This window comes from Amblyraja radiata, chromosome 4 (genome assembly GCF_010909765.2).
Source record: "Amblyraja radiata isolate CabotCenter1 chromosome 4, sAmbRad1.1.pri, whole genome shotgun sequence".
Taxonomy (NCBI): domain Eukaryota; kingdom Metazoa; phylum Chordata; class Chondrichthyes; order Rajiformes; family Rajidae; genus Amblyraja; species Amblyraja radiata.
Genome location: NC_045959.1, coordinates 1,573,564 through 1,596,057, shown reverse-complemented (window position 1 = coordinate 1,596,057; position 22,494 = coordinate 1,573,564). Strand labels below are relative to the sequence as shown.

General features: G+C 43.3%; 1 protein-coding gene across 1 annotated transcript in view; it reads right to left on the bottom strand.

The window, feature by feature from the left end:
• Positions 1 to 12,721: 12,721 nt before the first annotated feature.
• dpys (dihydropyrimidinase) overlaps positions 12,722 to 22,494 on the bottom strand; it is a 69,253-nt gene continuing 59,480 nt past the window's right edge. The window contains exon 10 of the mRNA XM_033018895.1: positions 12,722 to 13,087. Within this exon, the coding sequence (XP_032874786.1) occupies positions 12,972 to 13,087 (116 nt within the window). The 3' untranslated portion in view covers positions 12,722 to 12,971. The remainder of the gene's footprint in view (positions 13,088 to 22,494) is intronic.

Here is a 22,494-nt window from a genome sequence, read left to right as displayed (position 1 = left end):
AATTTATTTTTAAATGATAAAAACGAACCTGCCTCCACCACCTTCACTGGAAGCTCATTCCACACAGCCACCACTCTCTAATTAAAGAAGTTCCCCCTCATGTTACCCCTAAACTTCTGTCCCTTAATTCTCAAGTCATGTCCCCTTGTTTGAATCTTCCCTACTCTCAGTGGGAAAAGCTTATCCACGTCACCTCTGTCTATCCCCCTCATCATTTTAAAGACCTCTATCAAGTCCCCCCTTAACCTTCTGCGCTCCAAAGAATAAAGCACTAACTTGTTCAACCTTTCTCTGTAACTTAGTTGCTGAAACCCAGGCAACATTCTAGTAAATCTCCTCTGTACTCTCTCTATTTTGTTGACATCCTTCCTATAATTAGGCGACCAAAATTGTACACCATACTCCAGAATTGGCCTCACCAATGCCTTGTACAATTTTAACATTACATCCCAACTTTTGGATCCTAACATACATTTTATAAATATTAGTTACATCTAGAACTCTTTATACTATATTCATCATAGTTTTTTTTCCTTCTCTCCCAAGGACCTGTTTTCAATTAAACCTATAACAAAGCATGTAAAATAGGCTGTTGCTATATTTTGCCCATTTTGTCCGACTATTAAATTAAAATACCACTTTCACCTTCACACACCAGGATATCATTATTTTTATGAATCTTCCATCAAAATGGAAAATCGCCTTTATGAACACAATTGCCCTTTCTGTTCCCACTGAAGTTCTTCGTCTAGAGTTACGCCAATAACAACTCTCAAAACAATGACCAGCATAAAAAGCATAGCAGCTACACGGGGAAACTTTCAAATGCAAATTTCCTTCCTGGTTCTGCATTATCCTAACATGGAAAAATACTGTTATTTCATTGTTGTAGGGTTCAAATCTGAGAATTCCTTTAAAAAATAAATTGTAAGAGTACCTGAAGTAGCAATCTCTCATATCTGATGGGAAACAAAGGCAAACAACTTGCATTTACATTGTGCTGTTGAAGCAGCAAAATCTTCCAAAGCACTTTAGTCAATAACGAGTCAATAACGAGTCAATAATTAAAGATAAACTGGAAGGAAATGGAATATGGAAAAAAAGACCATGCTGGAGTAACTCTGCGGATCAGGCAGCATCTCTGGAGAACATGAATAGGCAATGTTTTGGGTCAGGAGCCTTCTTCAGAGTGATTGTAGTAGGTTGTAGGGTTGTAGTTGGACTGTGGGCGTAACCTCTTGTAGAAAAACTGGACCTACAACTTGATGAGAAGGAAGAATATCAAGATTAGAATTTGAGACAGGGAAATTGATAGTGAGGTATAGGAAGGCAAAATGTTTATAGCTGACTAAATTGCAGAAAATGCAAAAGGCGCAACAAAAATAGAATGAAATAAGGGGCATAAGGAAGGAAGGAAGTTAGACATAGAATGTAGATCATTACAGCACAGGAGCTGGCTATTCGGCACAACATCCATGCCGAGCTTGATACCAAGTTAAATTAATCTCATCTCCCCAGTCCCTGCATACCCATATGCCCAGCTGAAAGTCTCTTAAATGCCACTATCCTATCTCCCTTCCATCATTACCCCTGGCAGTGCCTTCCAGGCATCCACCATTCCCTGTGTAACAAACATCTTCTTTAAACATTGCCCCTCTCAACGGGAATAAATGAGTGTGGCTAATGTGTATATACTGTAATTATACTTAAACCTAATGGCTAAGGCATCCACGTGGGGAACCTAGAAAGGAGCTTCATCTGCTTTTCTAAATCTTTGTTTGCTCTTGCCAACAGTCTCTGATCTCCTCTGATTATACTCCAAGTGGCTTCAAAATGGCAAGGCTAGGCTGGTATAAAAATGCCAGTGAGCTCAAATCCAGAGATTTATTCTTGGGTTTTAGTGGAACCTAATCATTAAGGTTGAGCAGATCTAACTAAATTGTGTGTTTGACAGTCAAATCCTAAGTTTCTTGGAGGCTCCAAATAATACCATTCTCTTTTTTAGTGAGTTCACATTCCACTTTTGAGTTAAGTTGAGGCTCCGTCACGAGTGAGTGATATGGAGTCCAACCTAAGACCAAGTTCCTGGCCTCTCCATTTTCAATTAGTGCAAAAACTGCAGACGTTAGATAGCTAAAACAAAATAGAGCATGCGTTTTTTTGTTCTGTTTTTGTTTCAGTGTTTTCTTGCCTGGTTTCATCATACACACTGCAAAGTTTCAAGAATGTTGTTTAGTTAAACAAATATTTGCGTAAAAACAATCATTTTCACCTTTAATTTTTATATTTTTACCCCTACAGATTTCCTTCTGGTTTCCCATTTTCAAAATGAAGAAAAATAAAAATGAACAACAGAAGTGGAAAAATAAGATAATATATAACCAGAAAACTGATGAAGTCCGTATTGAGCTTTGATTGATGATGGCTCAAATGTTAAGCAGGAACTAAAACCTGGTGCCATGCAATAGTTTATATGCAATTATAATTGAAGTTATAGACTTTAATAAAAGGTTGTAAATATGCTCTCCAGTCAATTACAGAAATCTGTTTAAGAAGGAATTGCAGATGCTGGAAAATCGAAGGTAGACAAAAAAGCTGGAGAAACTCAGCAGGTGCAGCAGCATCTATGGAGCGAAGGAAATAGGCAACGTTTCGGGCCGAAACCCTCCTTCAGACTGGTGGTGGGGGGGGGGGGGGGTGTAGAAAGGAAAAAGGAGGAGCCTGAAGGCTGGGGGATGGGAGGAGACAGCAGGAGGGCTGAGGAAGGGGAGGAGACAGCAAGGACTAACAAAATTGGGAGAATTCAATGTTCATGCCCCCAGGATGCAGACTCTGCCTGCGTTCCACATCTATGTCTCAAACAAAACTATTTGTTACAAACTCATCTTAATTTGTATTATGTTTCATCATTTTCTTTAATTATTTATTGCTGATGCGGGATAAGCTTGTATAAAAACACTTTTATGCCCCATTAGTAAACATTTAGAAAAATGTCAAGGATGTCAAATGTCCATCTTTACACTGCGATCCTCCCTTGACCTGCCTCTGAACTTTTCCTTCACATGCTCTGATCTGATGCAGTGTATAAAAGATCGCCTCAGCTCACACATTCATCGAATTTCCTAATAATTATGCACTATCTTACATCTTTTTGCCATTTCTTTCAAGGTTCCAATAAAATTATTTCCATAGGACTTAAGTTGTTTTAAGGTTACAAAAGGTGGTCACTCTTACGGCACCTCTACAATTCTGAACACAGTCAGGAATAATTGTATGTTTTTGTGTAAGATTTGTGGAATAGATAAATTACAAAACCAGAAGAAATGGAAGAGTAAGTTGCAGTGTCTGGCTCCTGAAGGATAGCTGAGGTTTGTGAAATTAGTTGATCTGGACAAGGTTGATAAATTTAATCTTATTGCTCTTGATCGTTCTATGTCCATGTAAAGAATGATAATGACTGATCTGTGGGTGGGAGAATGGTGGGGAAACCATTTGCAAAGGCTAATGCTGAGCGGGGAATGTACTGTACTGTTCTTGGTAGAAGACTGAGCTCAAAGGAATAAATGATCTCACAATCATTACTAGTGTTGTCAGTTAATATAGTTTAATTTATACTTTCCTGAAGTGACCGTTTGAACTATTGCAGCAAAAATGATGTGCTTCAGGTGAAAATCAAATGATCGTTGATATTTTTATTATGTTTAATCTTTGGCTGTTAAACTGCAAATGCATTTGTTTTACGCTTTAATTCTTTGCATTTAATCATCTGATTAAATAATTGAGAAATAAATCAATGTTGTTTGCTTTTATATCTCGTTGCCAGTTTTTGTTCATTTGGTCATCAAATTTCTGGAATATTCTGTCCTGGATGACTTTATACATTGCCTTGTAACTCTAACTTACAGAAGAGTTTAGATCCTGCCCTTAATTATAATCAATAGAAAGGATGAAGGGAACAATCTTTCCCACTCCTACATGCCTGACCTTTTCTTTCATCCTTCACAATGCACAATTTGATTTTTTATACTGTATATACAAGCTTTATTTTTGTGAAGATGATAAAAAATGGTATTGCAACAGCCCAATTCATAGGCATAACTATATCCAAGGGAGATTCATTTCTGCAACCTTAGAGCACGGATATAGTACAGGATTTCCCAAGAACTTGGTCTATGATACATCTGTTGGAAGGAACTGCATCTGATAAAACAATGGCCCTTAAAGGGTTGCAGACCACAATAACTGTGCCACAGTGCCTGCGGAGGGGGCGCTGCAGTGCCTGCGCCTGTCAGCAGCGCGTTAGTCTTTTCAATTTTTAGTATGTTTTAAAGTATGTTTTAAAGTTTGTTTTAATGTTCCTTTGTGTGTCTTGTGTGGGGGGTGGTGTGGGGGGGTAAGGGGGAAACCGCTTCGGTCGCCTCCTCCACGGAGAGGCGACTTTTTCACGGTCGCCTCCCCCGTGGCCTAACAACGAGGATCGGCGCGGCCTTTTCCGGAGACGCGCCCGGGGCTTCAGCGGTGGGTGCAGCGTGGACTCTCGGCGTGGAGCGGGCGAGCCCTCGCTGGGACTCGCTGGAGGGGAGCGCTCCGTTTCGCTGGCCCGCGGCAGCCGGCAGCTTGAAGCCGCAGTCTGCAGAGCTCCAGATGGCGCGGCGTCCGCAGCCCGGGATCCCTCGTGGGGGACCCGGGGGAAGAAGAAGCCATCATGGCCGGCCCGCAGCCAACTTCTACCGCGGGCGCGGTGGCGACTTACCATCACCCCTGGAGGGGAGCTTCGACCATCGGCCCTGCGGTCTGCGGTGCTTCTGGCTGCGGCGCGGCGGGAACCTTAAATCTTCGACCGCCGGCCTGCGACCTACACCAACCTGAAGCCGCGGTCTCCGGTGGGGAAGAGCCGATCCTGGACGTACCTTGACTTTGACTTTGTCCCTTACCATCTGGACGCCCGCAGCAACGGCTGTGGAGGGTGGAGGTCCCGACCACGGGGGGAAATGGAGGCGGACTGGCCAAGTTCTGTGCCTTCCACCACAGTGATGAATGCTGTGGTGGATGTTTGTTTACATTTTTATTGTGGTTGTGTGTTCTTTATTATTGTACCGCTGCTGACAACCCAAATACCACCGACCCTGGTTGTGTGGCAAATAAATTCTATCTATCTAACTGAATTATTAGTCAGCTTCTTCAAACCTAGTTACAGATTTAAAAAAACAGGAAACTGACTAAAGCAGCAAAAAGTGAATGACCTTCTTACTTCTCCACATTGTTTACATATGAGGCTCATTAAACATGCCTTGTTCATTAGAAGACATTTCAATCAGGTGCACATATCTGTCATAAAAACATAGAAAAATAGGTGCAGGAGTAGGCCATTAGGCCCTTTGAGCCAGCACCGCAATTCAATATGATCATGGCTGATCATCCAAAATCAGTACCCCGTTCCTGCCTTCTCCCCACATCTCCTGATTCCTTTAGCCCTAAGAGCTAAGCTAACCCTCTCTTGAAAACATCCAGTGAATTGGCCTCCACAGATTCACAACTCTCTGGGTGAAAAAATGTTTCCTCATCTCAGTCCTAAGTGACCTACCCCTTATTCTTAAACTGTGACCCCTGGTTCTGGAAATCCATATCTCACCATTCCATGGATAGGCCTATCCAAAAGTATTTAAATGCTACTAACATATTTTCTTCAACCTCCACCCCGAGCAATATATTCCAAGCAATCACCATCCTCTGTGTAAAAAAACTTGCCCAGCATATCTCCTTTAAACTTTGTCCCTCTCACCTTAAAGCTATGCTCTTTAATATTGGATATTTCCATCATGTGAAAAAGATTCTGACTGTCTACCCTATCTATGCCTCATAATTTGAAATGCTTCTATCAGGTCTCTCCACAACCTCCAGTGTTTCAGAGAAAATGATCCAAGTCTGTGCATCCTCTTTCTTTAGCTACTGCCTCTTAAACATAGAAACATAGAAAATAGGTGCAGGAGTAGGCCATTCGGCCCTTCGAGCCTGCACCGCCATTCAATATGATCATGGCTGATCATCCAACTCAGTATCCTGTACCTGCCTTCTCTCCATACCCCCTGATCCCTTTAGCCACAAGGGCCACATCTAACTCCCTCTTAAATATAGCCAATGAAATGGCCTCAACTACATTCTGTGGCAGAGAATTCCAGAGATTCACCACTATCTGTGTAAAAAATGTTTTTCTCATCTCAGTCGTAAAAGATTTCCCCTTTATCCTTAAACTGTGACCCCTTGTTCTGGACTTCCCCAACATTTGGAACAATCTTCCTGCATCTAGCCTGTCTAACCCCTTAAGAATTTTGTAAGTTTCTATAAGATCCCCCCTCAATCTTCTAAATTCTAGCGAGTACAAGCCGAGTCTATCCAGTCTTTCTTCATATGAAAGTCCTGACATCCCAGGAATCAGTCTGGTGAACCTTCTCTGTACTCCCTCTATGGCAAGAATGTCCTTCCTCAGATTAGGGGACCAAAACTGTACGCAATACTCCAGGTGTGGTCTCACGAAGACCCTGTACAACTGCAGTAGGACCTCCCTGCTCCTATACTCAAATCCTTTTGCTATGAATGCAAACATACCATTCGCTTTCTTCACTGCCTGCTGCACCTGCATGCCTACTTTCAATGACTGGTGTACCATGACACCCAGGTCTCGTTGCATCTTCCCTTTTCCTAATCGGCCACCATCTATTTAATAGTCGACTTTCCTGTTTTTGCCACCAAAGTGGATAACCTCACATTTATCCACATTATACTGCATCTGCCATGCATTTGCCCACTCACCCAGCCTATCCAAGTCACCTTGCAGCCTCCTAGCATCCTCCTCACAGCTAACACTGCCCCCCAGCTTTGTGTCATCCGCAAACTTGGATGACCAGGCATCATTTATGTAAACCTCCACACCCTTTCCACCCTATCCTACCTGCATTGGGCTGACCAGAACTGCATATAATCCTTCAAATGTGACCTAACCAAATTTCAATAAAGCTGCATCATGACTTCCTGACTCTTATGCCCCTGTCCCACTTAGGCGATTTTTTAGGCGACTAGACGGATAGGCTGTCGCCACATGGTCGCCGGGGTGACGCCTGTATGGTCATGAGTAGTCTCCTCAGTCGCCCAAAGAATGGTATCGTTTTGCTGGTTGCCGCTGGATTTTGAAATGTTCAAAACTTTTCAGCAACAGTTGGTTTGACGCCAATGAGCGTAGCTTGACTTCTCCTGACGGTAAGTCCTTTAGAGAGCGCGGAGGGGGGGGGGGAGAGAAGGGGATTGAAGGGGAGAGAGGAGGATAGAAGGAGAGAGAAGGGGAGAGAAGGGGAGAGAAGGGGAGAGAAGGGGAGAGAAAGGGAGAGAAGGGGAGATAATGGGAGAGAAGGGGGGGAGAAAAAGTGGAGACTTTTTTAAGAAGCCAGACAATGCTTAATAAAGTTTAGCGGCCATTTAACCGAACGGTCGGTTTTCCTTTGTCCTGAAAACTCCAATGAGCCAATTAAAATGCCCGGTCAGCGAAGCAGATTGCCTACAGCTGCCCTCAACTGCCAGTAACTACATAGCGACCCCACTCCACTGCACTACGAGTTAAAAACAACCATGCCGACCAATTTGTACTCGCAAATTTTTTTTCAAAATGCTGAAAATTTACCTTGACCTAGCTGAGGCCGCAAGTATGAGGGAACATCCCTCGAGCATGAAGGAGAATTCCAGTGACCTCCTTGGACCACGTGTCGACCATGCTGCGAATTTGAGTCGAGGGCAAACTCTTCTAAACTCGCAGATTAGGTCGCCGCAGTGGGACAGCCCCTTTTCTGTCATCAAGGATCCCCATCATCCAAGCCATGCCCTCTTCTCAATACTGCCATTGGACAGGAGGTACCAATGCCTAAATACGCACACCACCATGTTCAGGAATAACTGCTTTCCTGCAACTATCAGATTCTTGAACCAAGCTGCACAATCATACTCCTATCTTGTCAAGAGAACATCACGACGAGGTCTTGGACTGCCATGGACTTGATTTTATGTGTAATTGATGTTTTCTTTGTGATTGTCTGAGTCCAAATGCAAGATTTTTGTTGTATTAGTATCTCACCGTAGTTGTGCAGATGAGATTAAACCTGACTTGACTGAACCTGACTTGGCTTAGAGGGCCACAGACTAAAGGGCCTGTCCCATGGCGATTTTTTCGGCAACTGCCGGCATCATTGACTGACCTATCAGGTCACCGAAAAATTTGCGGCGTGATGACGTATGACGCCCGGTATTTTTTCAAGTCTCACAACATTTTTTTTGACGCCACTGAATTTTGAAATGTTCAAAATATTTTGGCAACACTGATATGACGCCGGAGTCCCCTGAAAATATCACCAAGTGGGACAGGCCCTTAAGTATTCGTAAATGGGATTAGTGTAAGTGGGTCCTTGATGGGCGGCATGGGTATAGTAAACAGAAGGGTCAGTTTATGTGTTGTGTGATTCTATAACACTCTGACTCTTTTGTAGAACTGACAAACAGCATGGGAACAGAAAGATTTGATGATACATATATACTAGAGTACCAAGGAACAGAAGTGAATTCCATGGGACAGAAAGAGGTCAAAGAATAAACTAGGTATTCAAGTTTCTCCAGAAATGCCAAAGGACAAGAGTTGCACATTAATTAATTAAGCTAATTAGAAAATTAAATTATAAAAAGCGCCATCTAGTGTTCAATGCACATATTACTCCATGGGGAGCCTAATACCGTGCTGCTGTCTATTTTAACTATATATATATAGTATGTATGACTCAGATTCAGATTCAGATTCAACTTTATTGTCATTGTGCAGTGTACAGTACAGAGACAACAAAATGCAGTTAGCATCTCCCTAGAAGAGCGACATAAATATGAGCAATAAATAAAGCTATTTACGTGCATACAGTCATAGTATTTTTTTCCTGGTGGGAGGAGTGTCCGGGGGGGGGGGGGGGGGGGGGGGGGGGGGGGGGGGGGGGTGGGAGGGGGGTGGGGGGTGATTGGCAGTCACCGAGGTACGTTGTTGAGTAGTGTAACAGCCGCAGGGAAGAAGCTGTTCCTGGACCTGCTGGTCCGGCAACGGAGAGACCGGTAGCGCCTCCCGGATGGTTGGAGGGTAAACAGTCTGTGGTTGGGGTGAGAGCAGTCCTTGGCGATGCTGAGCGCCCTCCGCAGACAACGCTTGCTTTGGACAGACTCAATGGAGGGGAGTGAGGAACCGGTGATGCATTGGGCAATTTTCATCACCTTCTGCAATGCTTTCTGGTCAGAGACAGAGCAGTTGCCATACCATACTGTGATGCAGTTGGTAAGGATGCTCTCAATGGTGCAGCGGTAGAAGTTCACCAGAATCTGAGGAGACAGATGGACCTTCTTCAGTCTCCTCAGGAAGAAGAGACGCTGGTGAGCCTTTTTTGATCAGAGTTGAGGTATTGTGGGTCCAAGAGAGGTCATCGGAGATGTTGACCCCCAGGAACCTGAAGCTGGAAACACGTTCCACCTCCGTCCCGTTAATATGGATGGGGGTGTGCGTGCCGTCCCTAGACTTCCTGAAGTCTACAATGAGCTCCTTGGTCTTCTTGGAGTTAAGGGCCAGGTTGTTGTCAGCGCACCATGCTGCTAGGAGCTGGACCTCCTCTCTATAGGCCGACTCATCATTGTTGCTGATGAGGCCAATCACCGTTGTGTCATCTGCATACTTGATGATGGTGTTAGTACCATGTACAGGTGTGCAGTCGTAGGTGAAGAGGGAGTAGAGGAGGGGGCTCAGCACACAGCCCTGTGGAACGCCGGTGTTCAGGGTGAGGGTTGAAGAGGTGTGCTTGTCTAACCTAACAGACTGGGGTGTAATCGATGAACAGCATTCTTACGTAAGTGTCTCTGTTGTCGAGGTGGGAGAGGGCGGAGTGAAGTGCCGTTGAGATGGCATCCTCCGTACTCCTGTTCTTGCGGTAGGCAAACTGATAGGGATCCAGTGTGGGGGGTAGGCAGCTTTTGAGGTGTGCCAGGACCAGCCTCTCGAAGCACTTGGTGATGATGGGGGTAAGTGCAACTGGGCGGAAGTCGTTGAGGCTTGTCGCAGTGGAGTGTTTTGGCACCGGCACAATGGAGGTGGTTTTAAGGCACGTGGGGACAACTGCTTGGGCAAGTGACAGGTTGAAGATGTCAGTCCAGACGTCTGTCAGCTGCGCAGCACAGGCCCTGAGCACGCGCCCGGGGATGCCGTCAGGGCCAGCAGCCTTACGTGCATTAGTCCTACTTAGTGCCACGTATACGTCGTAGGGGGTGAGTGTGAGGGGTTGGTGATCAGCAGGGAGCACAGCCTTGATGGCCATCTCTAGATTGTCCCTGTCAAAGCGGCCATAGAAGTGGTTAAGCTCCTCAAGGAAGGAGGCATTGCTGGATGTGGGGGTGGTGTTGGTGGGTCTATAGTCCGTGATGGCCTGGATGGCTTGCCACATGCGTCGGGGGTCGGAGTTGTTGTTGAAGTGCTCCTCAATCCTGAGCTTATGGCAGTGCTTGGCCTTCTTGATGCCCCTCTTCAGGTTAGCCCTGGATGAACTGTAGGCTCGGGTATCGCCTGACCTGAAAGCGGTGTCCCGTGCTTTCAGCAGTAGCCTGACCTCGCTGTTCATCCATGGCTTCTGATTCGGGAATATGGTCACCCGTTTGAGGGAGGTGACACTGTTGATGGTGGAGTTTATAAAGTCCAGAACAGAGGATGTATAGGAATCAATGTCCGTGTGGGAGTCAAGGGTGGCCTGGGCTGCAAACGCATTCCAGTCAGTGTTTCCAAAACACTGCTGAAGTGTGGAGTCCGCCTCCTCTGACCAGACTTTAACTGTCCTCACAGTGGGTTTAACCCATCTGATGAGTGGGGAGTACTTTGGGAGCAGAAACAATGAGAGGTGATCAGACTGTCCAAGGTGGGGGAGGGGGACGGCTGTAAGCTTCAGCCATGTTAGTGTAGACTTTGTCCAGTGTCTTGTCTTCTCTAGTGGCGAAGGAGACAATTTGGGGATTACAGTCTTCATGACATGAATATGACTGGAGTTATATATAATTACATATAATTATATTATATAAAAATAATATATATAACTAAGTCTTATCTTGACCACTTCCTGTCTGCGCTGTATATTGATTTTAGAAAAAACGCTACCCTACTTGGCCATCTTACTCACAGTCCTACCAAGCTGAGGCAGCCCTGAGGATTTTTCCGATCGATGAAAAATAAAAAAGTTATGAGTGTTTAAAAAATCTTGAGATCAGCTGATTGTTCCTCTCACCTGTCAATCTCCATGATGAAGATAACGCACCTTCCGGGGGGCAGGGCTATAAAACCCCGGATACCTGGACCTGAGTCAGTCACTCTGGAAGATCGCGAGGGAGAGGCCACAACTGTGATTCTAAGCTGTAAATCAACTGAAATGTGAATCTCCAATGTACTTGCAATAAATGATTTGTTAGCCCTTAATGAAAATGCAATGAGTTCTTTGGCCTGCCCTGTGCTTGAAACGGCAATGGAAATGGTAATGAAATTAAAATGCAATGAGCTGTTTGGCCTGCCCTGTGCATGAAACTGCAATGGAAATGGAAATGAAATGAAAATGCAATGAGCTGTTTTGCCTGCCCTGTGCTTGAAACAGCAATGGAAATGGAAATGAAAATGCAATGAGCTGTTTGGCCTGCCCTGAGCTTGAAACAGCAATGGAAATGGAAATGAAAATGCAATGAGCTGTTTGGCCTGCCCTGTGCTTGAAACTGCAATGGTAATGGAAATGAAATAAAAATGCAATGAGTTGTTTGTCCTGCCCTGTGCTTGAAACAGCAATGGCAATGAAATGAAATGAAAATGCAATGAGTTGTTTGGCCCGCCCTGTGCTTGAAACTGCAATGGAAAAGGAAATTAATTGAAAATGCAATGAGTTGTTTGGCTGCCCTGGGCTTGAAATGGCAATGGAAATGGAATGAAAATGAAATGAGTTGTTTGGCCTGCCCTGTGCTTGAAACTGCAGTGGAAATGGAAATGAAATAAAATCAAAATGAAATGAGATGTTTGGTCTGCCGTGTGCTTGAAATTGAAATGGAAATAAAATGAAATGAGTTATTTGGCCTGCCCTGTGCTTGAAATTGTAATGGAAATGGAAATGGAAATGAAATGAGTTGTTTGGCCTGCCCTTTGCTTGAAATTGAAATGGAAATGAAATGAAATGAGTTGTTTGACCTGCCTGAAACCCCTAATTTCAGCCCACAGGGCCCCTAATAGCTGAGAAAACCGTCCCTATTGCCCAAAATGCCTGTATAAGCTCAGGAAGAGTATTTTGGCCCAAAAGGCCCATGCCAGGCCAGGAAAAGTCCAGAAACATAGAAATTAGGTGCAGGAGTAGGCCATTCGGCCCTTCGAGCCTGCACCGCCATTCAATATGATCATGGCTGATCATCCAACTCAGTATCCCGTACCTGCCTTCTCTCCATACCCTCTGATCCCCTTAGCCACAAGGGCCACATCTAACTCCCTTAAATATAGCCAATGAACTGGCCTCGACTACCCTCTGTGGCAGGGAGTTCCAGAGATTCACCACTCTCTGTGAGGAGAAAAGGTGCCTTTCACTGAGATTTCACTCAGATATTTTTGTAAAAGAGCCCATTCGGCCCATCAAGCCTGTACTAGCCCAGAATCAATAAATCGATCAATTTTATTATAAAGTGTAAGTGAAGTGAATTTGCCAGCAGCAGTACAATGAAAAAACACACAAAAACACAAAAAATTAACATAAACATCCACCACAGCATTCATCACTGTGGTGGAAGGCATAAAATTTGGCCAGTCCTCCTCCATTTTCCCCGTGGTCGGGACCTCAACCCTCCGCAGCCGTCCCTGCGGGTCTCCAGATGTGTAGACAAGGTAAAGGTGTCTCTTCGGCCTATCAGTAAGTATCCCCCCTGCAAGTATTAAACCTCACCCCAGTATTTTTCTCCCTCCCTTCATTGGCTACCTGTGAGATCCAGGCTAGGATAAACTTTCCTCCTTCATTGCTGTGATCTGCAGAAAAATATGAAAAATGTCGAAAATTGATCCTCCACCCTCTCCCCCTTCTCTCCCATCTGTTTTGGGCAGAATTTCTGGCAGTTTCTGAGCTGCCAGCCAGTTCACCAGGCCTGAGTGAGCTGCGAGCCTACCAGGCCTGAATGATTGAGCTGCCGGCTTACCAGGCCTGAGTGACTGAGCTGCCAGCCGAAGAATCCATTCGGCCCGCACTGTCCATACTAGCCCTCTGGAAACCGGTCCCTTCGGCCCACAACACCCATAATAGCACTCCAGAAAGCCCCCCCCCCTCCCCCACTGGCCACCAATATTGTACTTGGTGGAGAGGTGGAATATTGTGTTGGGGGACCAGCCCTCCCGTGTGAACATGGGACCCAACGGGTCCCACTTAGTCTAGAATATTACTAAAACTTTCATCTTGACCACTTCCTGTGTGCGTTGTAATAAAATTTGCGCAAAAACATTCGCCTATAGTGCTACGATTTTTCGCCACTTTACTCACCATTCTCCTCTGCTGCAAGTCAAATAAGTTTTGTTCCGATTGGTGAAATAGTACAAAAATTACCCTTTCCCCACCCCCCAGCCACAGGCCACCCCTCAGCCCCCCCTCCCCCACACCACCCCTCCCCCGCACCCTTCTCCCCACCCTCACAGCCCCCTCTCCTACACCCCCTCCCCCACCCCCTACACTCTCCCTCCCCCACACACCCCCACCCCTATACATCCTCCATACCCCCCCACACACACCCCTCCCCCACACACCCCTCACCCTCCACACCCCTCCCCCACACTCCCTCCCCCAAACCACCCTCTCCCCCACACCCTCCCTTCCCCACATTCCCCTCCTCCACACACCTCCCCTCCCCTCCCACACACACCCCCTACCCCACACACCCTCCCCCACCACCACACCCCCTCTCCCCACCGCCTTATACCGCCCACTCCCCTGACATCAGTCTGAAGTCTCGACCCGAAACATCACCCATTCCTTTTCTCTAGATATGCTGCCTGTCCCGCTGAGTTACTCCAGCATTTTGTGTCTACATTTCCATTTCTAATGGAGGTTTGCTTGAATGCAGATCAAGGAAGCAACAATGGCAGCAATTATAATATTGTCAAATCCTCCACCATGTCATAGCAATGTTACAAACTTACCTTCAGCGGCGCTGCAGTTCTGCCACTGGCCATATGCGCGACTTTGGCGTCTTTGGGGGGGGCGGGATTAAAATGCCGTTTTCTCCTGCCTGTCGGAGGCAGATTTCCTCGGGCTGCCAGCTGCTGCAGAAAAATCGATCCGCCTCCTGTTAGCGCTATATATATATTTTTTAAATCGCTGGACAATTTAATATTTGGATTAAAATAAAAAGTGACTTCGAACGCCCTCAACGCCTACAACGTGACGGATCTCAAGTACGGAACAAAACACGGTGTAAGTTGTTTATTTTCCTTATAATCTTGCTTCTTGGGAAGACTTTAATCAATCCTCTATAAGCGAAAATGTGATTTGGGCCCCATACGAACCAGCAGTGTTTTTCCTGCCGATATGGGGTTCAAATTCACCGCAAATGCAACGTTCCAATCAATCACGTTCCAGAAGCAAGATGATTAAAATGCCCATTTTTTTTGGAGATAAGCTGTCTAAATTGTCTATATTTTGTGTTATTCTCTCTCTTCATGATCGTTATTTTTAAACTAAATATTCACAACAGTTTGAGTCACATGTATTGTGCAAAAAACAATTATTTGATTATATTTTGGGTGGATGTTTCTAGATTAATTTATGGGAATTAAACATTAAATTCCTTCCATCTGGGATATATTCTGAGTGGTGAATCTGTGGAATTCTCTGCCACAGAAGGTAGTTGAGGCCAGTTCATTGGCTATATTTAAGAGGGAGTTAGATGTGGCCCTTGTGGCTAAAGGGATCAGGGGGTATGGAGAGAAGGCAGGGATGGGATAATGAGTTGGATGATCAGCCATGATCATATCGAATGGCGGTGCAGGCTCGAAGGGCCGAATGGCCTATTCCTGCACCTATTTTCTATGTTTCTATGTCTATGTTTCTATAAATTCATGACAGTGAGATTTAAAAATCATGTTATATTGTGAATTCTTGTGTGAATGGGATTAGTTTGTTACTTGGATACTTAGGCTATTAATTTTTTTTATCCTTTTCTTAAGAAATTGAATCTACAGGACATTGTTAATGGTAAAGTAGTGGGCAGAAAGGCATGTTATGTGTGGTTTGAAGAGCAAAAACTTGTAGTTTACAATGCCAAAATTAAAAAGTTGAGGAAAAACAAGGTGTACAGAGTTGCTTATTGGTTACAATCTGAGGAGTATGATGATGCTACTGATTATGATATGCCAATGTACCAGCTAGCAACTGATCATCTCCATAAAGACTTGGTCTATTGCTAGAAATTGTAATTTATTTACCTATCTGTTACGGATTTACAGCATATTATACAATAATATTAAAGTTCTGATCTTGAGAATATCACATTTTTGAATTTTCAAGGCAGTCTGGGTGTTTATTGCTATTTCCGTCACAACGGTCAATTTTGTAATTAGCTACAATTAGGTAACTAACTAATTATATGCTTTAATTTCAGGTCATCCAAGTAAGATTGTTTCATATTTGTTTCAGAATGCTTCAATCTATAATAACTGAAAAGTTCATTAAGTTCTCTTAATTTTTAAGAAAGTTATGGGCTTTTGACTGACCTCGATCACAGCTTTTGTGGTAAGTCAATGGAAAAGCAATAGGGAACAAGATGCTAATTTCCGAGTGTGAAAATGGCCATAACTTTTTTAATACTGAAGATATAAAAGTGAATTAGGTGTCAAATTAAACTTCTTTTTATGCTTTATCTGATGAGATAAATTGCAGACTTGATTTTTAAAATCTCAAAATATTGTAACATTGCTACATGTTATGATGCCATTAATAAAGCTTACTTTAAGTGTTGATTTTTTAAATGTTATTTTACTTGCAGAAGTGAAAATTTTACATTTATTTTGGAGTTTTAGGGGTTTTTGCATTTGTGATGTTTTTCCATACTTTGGCTTTGGCAGGTTTTTACCTGCGTGGCTTTCACTCTACAGATTAAGGGAACATTTTCCCAGAGCTTCTGCTTTCACTAAATGGCTTTGGCTGGAATCCTGCTTGAGAGCATAGATGTGCTTTCTGTAGAAGTTATAGCCATGCAGTCATTCATCATATCCTGCAGCTACACAAGTCTGGTCACAGAGGTGGCAGAAACAATTCAGCAAGAAACCACCTCTACATTACCAGGGAATGCCCATCACTACATTGGACAAATTAATTCACCATTTGATTGTAGTAATTAAATAGGCAAAAAAATCACGTCTATTTTATGAAGAGAATTTTGTTTGGGTCAGCTTTCATCTGGACAGAGGCCATAATGTCGTTGGGAAGGTGGGTGGGTGTGGATATGACTGATTATAGCCGAAGAGCTTGGTCTAGTCAAGACCTGGTGAACATAGTCATAGTGGGTAGACAAAAATGCTGGAGAAACTCAGCGTGTGAGGCAGCATGCTCATATTTGGGAAAAGGAAACTACAGGGTACTGGGTAGGTGGGATGCTGATTTTACGGAACTGTGCAAAAGCTTTCGGATAATTTGCACATCTCAATTTTCAACTGTTTCCCAACCATTTTCAATCAAATCTCCCATCTCCTGCGGAGAGGGGTCGATCGTAATATCAAGACCCAGAGAAACTGACATATTAGCACTCGGATGTGAAATGGTGTAGGATGTTCATGATTTTGTGTTGATTTTCATGAGTGGATAATATTGATTGTATTCCTGAGATTATCATAAGCATTTGTAGAAAAAATAATAATTTCAACATAACTTCAATGTATTTATTTTACTTTTTATCAATTTGAATCAGGATTGGAAAACAATGAGAGGTGTAACGACAGATAAGATTTACCTGATCTGCACTGCTTGCAGAAATACCCACTCAGTGACTGCACTGCTCTCTGCTGACAGAACATTTTGTTACAGTTATTGGGAGTGTATGGATGGAAAGGTTATTTCCTGAGATTTGGGAGGGTTATTTCGTTTAAAGTGTTAACGTCTGGTACAGCAGCACCCCATCTCACCCACGTACTTAGTACTAACCCCACCTACTCACACACTCACAGCACCCCCCTCCCTCGGAGGTCGCTCTGATCCCCATCACTGGCTGACTGATGCTTGACTAATCTTCTGGAATTTTTTGAGGATGTAAATGGGAAAATGGACAAGGGTGTGCCAGTGGATGTAGTGTACCTGGACTTTCAGAAAGCATCTGATAATGTCCCACATAGGAGATTGGTGGGCAAAATTAATGCACAAGATTTTGGGGGTAGAGTGCTGACATGGTTAGAAATTTAATTGGCAGACAGTAAAGAAAGAGTAGGGATTAACGGATCCTTTCAGAAAGGCAGACAGCAATTGGTGGGGTACTGCAAGGCTCGGTGCTGGGACCGCAGCTATTTACAATATACATCAATGATTTAGATGAAGGGATTCAAAGTAACATTAGCAAATTTGCAGATGACACAAAGCTGGGTGGCAGTGTGATCGGTGAGGAGGATGCTATGACAATGCAAGGTGATTTGGACAGGTTGGGTGAGTGGGAAGATGCAGTTTAATATGGATAAATGTGAGGTTATCCACTTTGGTAGCGAAAACAGGAAGGCAGATTATTATCTAAATGGTGTCAAGTTGGGAAAAGGAGAAGTACAACGGGATCTGAGGGTTCTTGTTCATCAGTCAATGAAAGTAAGCATGCAGGTACAGCAGGCAGTGAAGAAAGCAAATGGCATGTTGGCCTTCATAACAAAAGGATTTGAGTATAGGAGTAAAGAGGTCCTTTTGCAGTTGTACAGGGCGCTAGTGAGAAGAAAAAGGTCAGTAACTGGAGCTTCGGTATTAAGCTTATTCACAAATGAATTAAACATGAAAGAAGATTTTTTTTTACAAGTGGGTCTTGATCTGGAATTAATGGCTTGGCATGTTTAAGAGAGCATATTCTTTAGCTATGCTCAAAAGTGAATTGGATAGATATTAGAAAGGAACAGAGATTAGGAAGAGCTTCACGTAAAAGGATTACAAGAGAAAAAAACATATAAACAAGTTGAATGCTTTCCAAGACTGAACATCAGATTTTGTAAATGAAGCAGTAACTTCGTCAGATAGAATGGTTTGTGTGACTACAATTCAAACCATGTTCTTCTTGCCAATTTATGAGGTGAGCATAAATGAGGTGCAGGATAAATCAAACCAAGTCATGGAAGGTCCCATTCTCCAATTCATTACTCTATGAATGCATTAAAACCAAACTGTGTAATTACTATGATTTAACGCCGCAAAAGAAACAAGATCCCATTACTTACTAATTCTCTGAGCATGGTTTTTGCAAAGTATAATTTTGGCAGTATATCAGGAAAGCCTTCTTAGACACACACCAAACACCTGCATGTAATGCATTTAGACACGCATGTAATAAAGCTAGGTCACAGCCAAGAACTAAGATAAGCACAAAGATACCACTTCATGGAAGTGATCTCATCAACTGTACAAAGTTGAATTTAACAGTACTTATTGAGATAAAGGAGGCAAATGGAAAGCTGAATATAGCAGCTGTTTTTTTTAAACATGGTGGGCTGCTGATTTCCTGGCCAGCTGCAACCCAACGATAAGTCCTCTGTTAGTCCAGAAGAGTCATTGCCAATAATGTCACAACAGCACACAATTAAATAGTTACTTTCCTTATTTTTGTGAAGACCTATTATGCCTTATTTACTTTATAAATATTAATATTTACATGTTAGTATAAATATCTCTGTGATATACAATCTACTTATTTTTAAAGGCATTTAATCAATTTCTGTAACATTTTTGGACTATTCTGCTATGACATGAAACAATCGGACTATGATTTAAGCTGAAAAAGACAAAATGTTTTTATTGTTACACTATATATATAGTATTAAAATGCTCTATTTAGAATAAAAAGGAACTGCGATTTGTAGTTATTTTACATACCACTTAATCATAAACAGTTTAATTTTCAATGAACATACATTGTGGCCACTTCCCAAATGATTTCCTGATATACTGCCAAAATTCTCCTTTTCCGTAGTTTTTTTTTCTGCAAAGGAAGCAGCAAGTGGAGTTGTACAAGAATCAATTTCCTTTCATGGTTCTCAGGATCAGATTTAAGACTAGTTCTTTGAAAGGATTACCTAATTACCTTACAAGTCAGAAAATAGTCCTGGATGAGGAGAAAATAAGGAGACCAAATTTTCATGTCTGGTCTTTGTCCAACCATCTTCCTATCAAAAAACCCCACTCACTTGTACCCACCTATCAGTCACGAGGTTTTGTCCTGCCCTTCCTCTCTTCCAGCTTTCTTCCCCCCACCACAATCAGTGTGAAGAAGTGCCCCGACTTGAATCGTCACCTATCCATGTTCTCCAGAGAAGCTGTCTGAGACATATGAGTTACTTCAGTACTTTATGTCATTTTTGTAAACCAGCATCTGCAGATCCTTTTATCCTATTTTGTGCTATTGATCAGTGATGTTATTTTAAGCAACATCAAATTAGCTCACCAGTTCAGTTTGGGAGGGCACAGTGACGTAGTGGTAACGCTACAGCATTACAACACCAGATACCCAGGTTCAATCCTGACTATTGGTGCTTGTCTGTTCGGAGTTTGTAGGTTCTCTCGATGACCTGCGTGGGTTTTTCCTGAGATCTTCAGTTTCCTTCCACATTCTTGGTTCTTGGTTTCTTGGTCCTCCAAAATATTCCAAATGGAATTTAAACTGGAGGTGGTGAAGGGAGGGCTTAAGCCAGAAAGGGTTATTGGGAAGAAAGAGCTACTTTAAATTTAGTTGCATCTGATTGGGTAACTATAGTTGGGTGGAGATTATTCCATGCTTTAATTGTGCGGGGGAAGAACGAATTGCTGTACACATCTGTCTTTGTAGCTGGAATCACAAATTGGATCGAATGCCCTCGTCTGCTCTTAATTGGTTTGGGTTTGGTGTAGGTCTTGTAATCTATGTCGAGCTGACCATTTAACATTTTGTAAAAACAGGTCAAACGGTGAGCTTCACGTCTGTCTTGGAGAGGGTTCCACTCCAGAGAATTCAGAAGTTTGGTGACACTCGCTTCTCTCTCATAGGTGTTAGTAACAAATCGAGCTGCCTGTCTTTGGACACGTTTGATGGAAGAAATGGTTTTATTTGTGTATGGGTCCCATGCTGCAACTGCGTAGTCCAAATGAGGTCTAACGAGGGTGAAGTATAGCTTCTCCTTGACAGAAGTTGAACAATGATGAAACTTGCTCCTCAGAAAGTTTAGGACACCTGTTGCTTTCACCGTTGCATGATGAGTCTGACCATTCCAACGCAGATCATTCTGCAATTTGATGCCAAGATACTTTTGTTTGGATTCTTCAAGGGTGGCACCAAGTATATTGTAAGTTTCGCCTGGATTCCTCTTTCAGGTGACACGCATAGTTTCACATTTGGAAGGGTTGAACTGCATGCCCCATTGTTGTGGCCACTCAACCATAGTATCGAGATCCTTTTGGAGAGCATCTTCATCATCAGCTGACTTAATTGGACGGTACAGCAAACAATCATCAACGAATAGTCTGGTCGTACTTGCGACTTTCTCATGGATGTCATTTATGTAAAGCAAAAATAGGTGTGGGCCAAGTACTGTGCCCTGAGGTGTACCACTCAACACTGGATGCCAATTGGAGCTATTTCCGTTCACACACACACGCTGAAGACGTTTTGTCAGGAAACTGGAATTCCATCGTTTCGTGTTGGAACGAATACCATAGAAGTCAAGCTTCCGAAGCAGTCTCTGGTGTGGGATGACATCAAATGCTTTAGAAAAGTCCAGCACAACTAAATCCGTGATGTTACTGTCAAGGTGCTTGGCTAGGTCATTTGTCGTCAGGATAAGCTGAGACTCACATGATCTATGCCTCCTAAATGCATGTTGGTTGTCAGCAAGAATGTTATGTTTGCTCACGTGTCGCATCAGATTACTATCAATTAAATGCTCCAGCAATTTGCAGCAAGTACTTGTTAATGAAACAGGACGATAATTCACTGGGTTGGTGGTTGAACCCTTCTTAAAGAGAGGAGTGATGTTAGCCTTCCTCCAATCCAACGGAACATCACCTGAGTCAAGCGATTGTTGGAAAATGAACTGCAAAACTGGAGCCAGTTCTTCGGCTGCGATCTTGAGGGTTTGATTCTGTATCTGATCTGGCCCAATTGCTCTTGTGGTATTAATGTTGAGCAATAACTTCTTGACACCTTCAACCTCAATTTTAATAGCAGGCATATCAGCATATGGGCTGGGCGGTAGGACTGGAAATGATGAAGGCTCCACATCTTCCCGGGTGAAAACGTGTTCCAAAGACGTGCAGGTTTGTAGGTTAATTGGCTTGGTGTAAATATTAAAAAACTGTCCCTAGTGCGTAGGCTAGTGTTAATGTGCGTGGAACACTGGTCGGTGCGGAATCGGTGGGCCAAAGGGCCTGTTTCCGCGTTGTATCTTTAAACTAATCTAAACTCCTCCGACAGATAAGTGGCTATCTTCTTCAGTGCTGTTTTAATTGATCTCAGCTGGAGCGAGATTAGAAGATGCTTTGCCCTGAATTAAACGAAGGGCAAGAATCCGGTCGAGGTTCAATCTTCTTAATTTTATTCAGTCTTAATATTGGCCACATTAGAGGTATTACAAAATGGAGGATGTTTGCATTTGCAAGGCCTGCTTGGCCTCTTTCTGTGAAAAGTTGCAAGCTGTGAGCAAGCGACTGTAAGTCTGGACCCTAGATTGGACCCTAGATGGATATGCAAGATGAGGTGAGGTCCAGATGTTTCTTCCTTTGTTAAAATGTATAAGTACTTTTGCAGAGGAGCTCAGAGGTGGTGCAAATGCATGGTCAGGATTGGTCAGATAAGGGGTAGTTGAAAATACTGTTAATTATGATGCAGTATGTTTGGGACTGTTATCATGTGATTGGTTAAAGTGTGAAGCCTTGTTCCGACTGTTTACAATTACCTGGGAAAATGTTTGTATACATATATAAACTATGTTAACTGAGTTGCTGCTAGAACTTTTTGCAGAAACAATGTAATGGGGTACTTTGTGATTGGGTTAGGGAACTGTCAATAACTGTATAATCTATATTTGTGATTGGTTTGTAGGGGCTGCCACCCCCATCTAGTTTCAAGCCACAGGGTCTGATGACCTATAAAAGAGTGGACCCCATGAGGATCGGAGTCGATCTTCTGGAGGAGCGCTTTCGACTGCGTGACCTTTTGGAGGTGTCTGCTTGCACGAGGCTGAAG